At 39.0% G+C, this 6872-nt stretch overlaps 1 protein-coding gene across 1 annotated transcript in view; it reads right to left on the bottom strand.

The window, feature by feature from the left end:
• Nucleotides 1-5472: 5472 nt before the first annotated feature.
• Nucleotides 5473-6872, bottom strand: part of LOC106869837 (vitelline envelope sperm lysin receptor) — a 4741-nt gene continuing 3341 nt past the window's right edge. The window contains exon 2 of the mRNA XM_014915738.2: nt 5473-6437. Coding sequence (XP_014771224.1) covers nt 5898-6437 — 540 coding nt within the window. The 3' untranslated portion in view covers nt 5473-5897. The remainder of the gene's footprint in view (nt 6438-6872) is intronic.

Below are 6872 nucleotides of genomic sequence, written 5' to 3'. Positions count from 1 at the left end.
ATTTATTCGACTAAAACCCTTCAGGGCGGTGCTCCAGCACTACCGCAGTTCAACAAGTAGTAAAGGAAACATGAGCAATAATTTATACATTTTTCAAATTTCATGGGGCTCATAGATGAAAAAATAATTAAGCGGAAACTAATTTTCAAACTAAGAATATTAATATATAATTAAGACAACGTTCTTATTTGTACGTTTGCAATAAATAGGTTATAAATAACAATAATGCTGTTTAACTACCAATTAATTTCAGATGTAACATTAATTAATTGGATACAATGGCAGCGTGACATTTTTAGCGCGGCCAAGTTGCCAACAACAAATATTATTAGTATTCATTGATAGGATATTTATCTTCGCAAACACATACAAAAGTGTCAATGTCCCTACTGTATTAGCTTTTCCCCTCCTTTCTTACTACACACATATGATTATATATACACACACACTTTATATTTATATATATATGCACACACATAATCACATTTTATATATATACATATATATATATATATATATATATATATATATATATATATATATATACACACATACATACAGGCATATATACATACGCATATAAACATACACACACAAGCATATATACATATACACACACAAATATACATACGCATATATACACATACGTATATATACACGTGTATATATATATACACACACACACATATATACATACACATACATGCACATATGCACACAAAAATACATAAACATGCATACATACACATATAGCTTCTATTTTCTCTCTCTGTTTCTTTCTGTGTTCCTTTCTGTTGAATAGCGTAGGCTCGAAACGTAAAAGACTTTCCCACTTCCAGAGCGTTAAACTAATACATCTGTTTGTTGTTTACACACTCGTCTTCGTCTTTTTGTAAATTCTCACTATATATATATATATATATATATACATATATATATATATATATACACACACACACACACATACATGCATGCATATATCGTGGTACTCCGTCGGTTACGACGACGAGTTTTCCAGTTGATCCGATCAACGGAACAGCCTGCTTGTGAAATTAACGTGCAAGTGGCTGAGCACTCCACAGACACGTGTTACCCTTAACGTAGTTCTCTGGGAGATTCAGCATGATACAGAGAGCGACAAGGCTGGCCCTTCGAAATACAGGTACAACAGAAACTCACAACGCCCGGGCTGGGAATCGAAACCGCGTCGTACGACCGCGAGTCCGCTGCCATAACCATTGGGCCATTACGCCTCCACCATACACATACATAGACACATACATGCACACATATGCATATATATACGCATAGATATGCATCCATATATATGCACACACACATATATATGAGTACCCACACATACGTATATACACACGCACACATACATATATACACATATGCATATATAAACACATTTATACAGACATCTTTTGATTAATTTTTGGTCATCGGACTGCGGCCATGCTGGGGCAATTCGACCCCAATACTTTGTTTTTGAAAGCCTGGCAATTATTCTATCGGTCTCTTTCCTGAATCGCTACGTTACGAGGACGTAAACAAACCAACACCGGTTGTCAAGCGGTGATGGGGAACAGACAAGTGCGCGCACACTTGCCCAAGGTGCCACGCAGTGAGACTGAACTCGGAAGCTTCTTACCACACAGTCGCACACACAGAGACAACTATATACACCGGCGCACGCGCTCTTGAAAACTCAGTACAGCGATGGATTGAAACGCGAATTTCCAATAAGTATATCATCGCGTTTATCCACACATGCATTCTATATGCAGAGTTTCTTATGCGCATGTGTATAGCATGGACATAAATCTGTAGACCACGCCACTGTGTGGTATTCCTACTCCAACTTGCCAGGAAGGATAATAACGAGAGAGAGAGAGAGAGAAAGAGAGAGAGAAAGAGAGAGAGAAAGAGAAAGAGAGAAAGAGAGAGAGAGATAGAGAGAGAGATAGAGAGAGAGATAGAGAGAGAGATAGAGAGAGAGATAGAGAGAGAGATAGAGAGAGAGATAGAGAGAGAGATAGAGAGGAATTCCATATAAGGTAGCGTCTAATGTTTAGCTCCCAGCAATGAGCATTGTTAGTATATAAAGTGTCCAGATCTTGAAAATATTCGATAGGGGGAGCTGTGTGGTGAAGAAGCTCGCTTCCCACCCTTGCGGTTCAGTCTCATTGCATGGCACCGTTGATAAGTGCCTTGCAAGCCGACCAATGTCTGGCGAGTGAATTTAGCGGATAAAAGCTATGGGCAAGTCCCGGCGCAAGCGTGGCTGTATGGTTAGAAGTCTGTTTCCCTACATGGTTCTAAGTTCAGTACCACTGTGTGGCACCTTGGGCAAGTGTCTTCTACTATAACCTCGGGCTGACGAAAGCCTTGTGAGTGGTTTTAGTAGACAGAAACTGAAAGAAGCCCGTCATATGTTTGTATGTGTGTTTCCCACCACCGCTTGACAACCTGTGTCGATGTGTTCATGTCCCAATAACTTAGCAATTCGGCATAAGAGACTGGTAGAACATTTAACAAGCTTTAAAAAAAAAAAGTACTGTGGTCGACTAAAAAGGTGCCACGCATTGGGATTGAAACCTAAACCCCGTGGCTGCAGTATAATAATGTGTGTGTGTGCGAGCGTTTTTGTCTCCCACTACTTCCTGGCAACAGTAAACTAGCGGTTCGGCAAAAGTGACCGATAAGTACCAAGCTTAAAAATAAGTACTAGATCGATCTGGTTGTCGAAACCCTTCTAAGCAATGCCCCAGTATGGCCGCAATCCAGTGAACGAAACAAGACGAGATATTTGTGGTTATCCTGGATTATATATTACATTAGCCAAATTATTCAATGAGGATTATAGGTTTTTTATTCTAAACGACCAAGCAACAGCCATGTCTATGTTTAATAACTACAAAGTTTTTATGTCATTGTAGAGTTATGTCTGTGAATCATTATGCAGTCTCTTGGTAGAATCGATTTTATCGAGTTCTTTCGTTTGGAACATTGCAAATGTGTTTTATTCATCGATGTATTGTTATGTTGAGCTGATAATGATGTTGATGGGCGGAGGTGAGTTTTTGCTAGCTTGTATCGGGATGTGTTAGTTCGATACGCGGAATGCGCGGATGTATCGATTATTTATGAGGTGAATGGGGTTTCAGTTGTGATGCTATATCGTCTCCTCTCATGTTATCTGTATTTGTCACGAACCAGGATATGTTGTGTGCATCTAAAGTTTCCTCAAGGATGGTGTCAACCATGTATTGCTCTTTTTAAATAGTGTATCTCGGAATACATACTCCAATGTGACCTGTTTATTGAAAATTTCCTTAAGGACAGTGTTTATGTATTTACATTTTTGTATGCATCGTGTATCTATGAATACACTCTCTAGCGTGTCTTAAGACAGACAAACGACATATTTTCAGCTGGTCAAGCGACTGTGCTGAGATTCCCAAACTGGTTCACAATTGGCAGACGCGCACTTAATGAAAACTGACGGGGTAGCCAATCAAATCTGCTGTAGTATATTCAGCTTTGGTCGTGTATTTAAAACAATTTAAAGTGTTATAATATGTAATAAGTAGGACGGTGGTTGTTTAATCCGAGAACAGTTTTGACCCAGTAGACGTATGGTCAAAGGTATTCCAGCCATGACCACCCCGTCATTGCCTATGTAAGAGTACATCGCACAAAATGCCCTTACCTTTAAATCGAATGTGATTTGACTACTCTCTTTAGCAAATCGAGAGGCCGCACAAAGCCACCTTCCTAGCGTTCTTCCTCATTCACCATCACAAACAGACCACTTCCTGTAGCAAATTCAAACCAACTGTATTCCAGAAAACTTTTTTATTTATTTATTAATTTTTTTTTTTTTTTTACACCCAACACCTTTTTGGCCTACCCATTATCACCCCGATTTTCTTCAATACCCTCGATATCTTTCCACCGCAGTATTGCTCACTTTGGGAATCACTGGCATACAGGCTTCCTCATTGGCTCATTAAGCATACAAATGAGGTGTCTACCGAGGATGAAACAGCACCACCGTTTCAGCTCCTGGCTTAAGTTATTTCAGTTTTCGCTACTAATGTCCAGAGGAAGGTACTAAGATTGTTAATGAATAGTTTTAATTTGATACAAAGCTGAGCTGAGTGAAACGATACGTTGCGACGTTCAATAACTTCCCTATAGTCATGTGTGAGTAAAATTAAAATGAAATCGACTAGACGGCTCGTGTTATGAGCGATACAATCATTACAAAATTCACCACTTAATGCGTGAATAAAGACGTCTGTTGTGTGAAAAGAAATCAGTTTCGCCGTGAAGAACTTTTAAAGCAGCAAAATAGCATAAAAAAGGAGGTAACTGAAATGAACGTTTTTGTGAATCGCAATTTCGATTTTTATAAATAATCCATGCACAAGCATGGCTGTGTGGTGAAGAAATTCACTTTGCAGCCACGGGGTTTAGGTTTCAAAGCCACTGCGTGGCACCTTAGGCAACTCTCTTCTAATATAAGCTCAAGCCGACCAAAGCCTTGTAAGTGAAATTGGAAGACGGAAACTGAAAGAAGCCAGTCATATATGTATATATATATATATATATATATATATATACATACATACATACACACACCTATACATACATTTCTATACACACAATTAGGCACATGTGTTTGTTTATACACACACACACACACACACACACACACACACACACACACACACACACGGGAGATCTTTTCTCTCACTGGACTATGGCCATACTGGGGCACTATTTTGAAGGATTTTAATCGTACAAATTCACCACAGAACTGATTTTTTTTCAAGTCTGGTACTTATTCTATCGGATTCTCAAACCGTACTGTTACGTTACGGGAACGTACACAAACCATCATCGATCGTCAAGTGGAGTAGGGACAAAACACACACACACACACACAGCGGGTTTCCATCGTTTTCGTCTTCCAAATACACTCACAAAGTTTTGACTGTCCCGGAGCTTGAGTAGATGTCATCCCAAGGTGTCGCGCAGTGAGACTGAAACCGAAATCACATGGTTACCAAGCGAGCTTTTTAAATTCACAGCCAAAATAAAAAGCATTCGATTCCTGCTCCATAAATTTGCTGTCTTTCCAACCTCACTTTCTACAGAAAATACTGATTAAATAGTTCGAATTCAGAGAGATCTGGGGAAAAAAATGAAAACCAATTGTAAGCTAAAAGTGTTTCAAACTAAAGAATTACACGCCAGCGATAAAAAAAATGTCTGACAGCATGAACGAGTGCAAGAACAAATAAATATCGGAATCAAATAAACAAAAAAGATATAGAATAAACTATTCTGGTATTTTGTACAATTACAAGAATATCGAAAGTAAACTTTACTGCATTAACAAAACAGAACACCCACATTGCTCCTTGGCAAAAAACACTTAACGACTAACGTCTGAAGTTGGTTATTTACATATTTATTTTAAGATTAACTTGAGAGAAAATTGGAACATCTAAATAAATAGTAATCGGTAAATGAATAATTCTTAGGCTTAAATAACCTTTATCGCAGCAATTGGCTGTTGCTTAACACTGTCTAACAAGAGATCAATCGTGTGAAAGACGTCTACAAAATGGCTGCGGTTTTATCGATAAAACAAACCGCAGCCATATTTGTTATTGTTGAGTAGAAAGTATGTGCGTAAGAGCGTATGTGTATGTGTGTGTGTCTTTGCCGTGTGTTATATGTTAAATTTTTCTTGTATGTTCTTCAACCGACAGAATTATCTGGGACAGAAGACGACCGTTTTAAATTATTCTGTACCGAACACCTTCACAGGAATCCACAACATTTTGGAAATGGTTTACTTGTCTTTGAGAGTTCATTTAAAAGGTTATCACTAAAAGAAGACTGTAATATATTGAGTAAACAGCCAATAACAGATAAATATTTCCTCGCCATAACTCAACGCTGGAGTTGTTTGTCATTCGACTCTGTACAACCGGAAGTGACACGGGACGAGATGGGTCACTCACGTAAAATACTTCGCTCTGCATAGAATAACGCTTGTTTAGTGCAGTATACGTGAAATTATCTTTGAATATCAATTTTCGACGAACCTCGTTCCTAGAATTTTTCGTCAGTTCTCTCCATAGACACAGCTTTCTGGGACAGACATTGTCACAGAATTTCACAATACATTGGAACCAAAGTCTGTGGCTATCACGTAGTCGGAAAACTTCAAAGAAAGGGCTTTTGATAGTTCCGTAGTTTGAGATAAATCCGATGTTCGACGGAAATATAAATCCGTCACCGCAACCGTTATGCAAGAATTGGTAAAAACTGTTCCGGCTGTAAACCCAACAGTTTTCAGCTACGAAGTTGGTGCCATCAATATTGTCCAGTATTTCGCCTCTCAGTTGAACCTGAATACCAAATACAAACAAATTGTTCAAATTACTTACAAGCCACTGTAGTGTCTGAATTTACACTCAACTTTATTATGAAATATAGCCATATAGGCGCTGGCGTGGCTGTGTGGTAAGAAGCTTCCTTCCCGGCCACATGGTTCCGGGTTCAGTCCTACTGCGCGGTGCCTTCGGCAATTTTCTACTATAGCCTCGGGCCGACCAAAGCCTTGTGAGTGGATTTGGTAGACGGAAACTGAAAGAAGCTCGTCATATACATATGTGTGTCCCCCCCCGCCATCGTTTGAAAACTGATGGTATGTTTATGTTCCCATAACATAGCGGTTCGGCAAAATAGAACGATAGAATACGTACTATTTCTTTACTGCCCACAAGGGGCTACACACAGAGGGGACAAACAAGGACAGACAAACGGATTAAGTCGATTATATC

This window comes from Octopus bimaculoides, chromosome 9, assembly GCF_001194135.2.
Source record: "Octopus bimaculoides isolate UCB-OBI-ISO-001 chromosome 9, ASM119413v2, whole genome shotgun sequence".
Classification (NCBI taxonomy): Eukaryota; Metazoa; Mollusca; class Cephalopoda; order Octopoda; family Octopodidae; genus Octopus; species Octopus bimaculoides.
The sequence above is the reverse complement of the archived record's forward strand: the minus strand, read 5'-3'. Positions and strand labels throughout refer to the sequence as shown.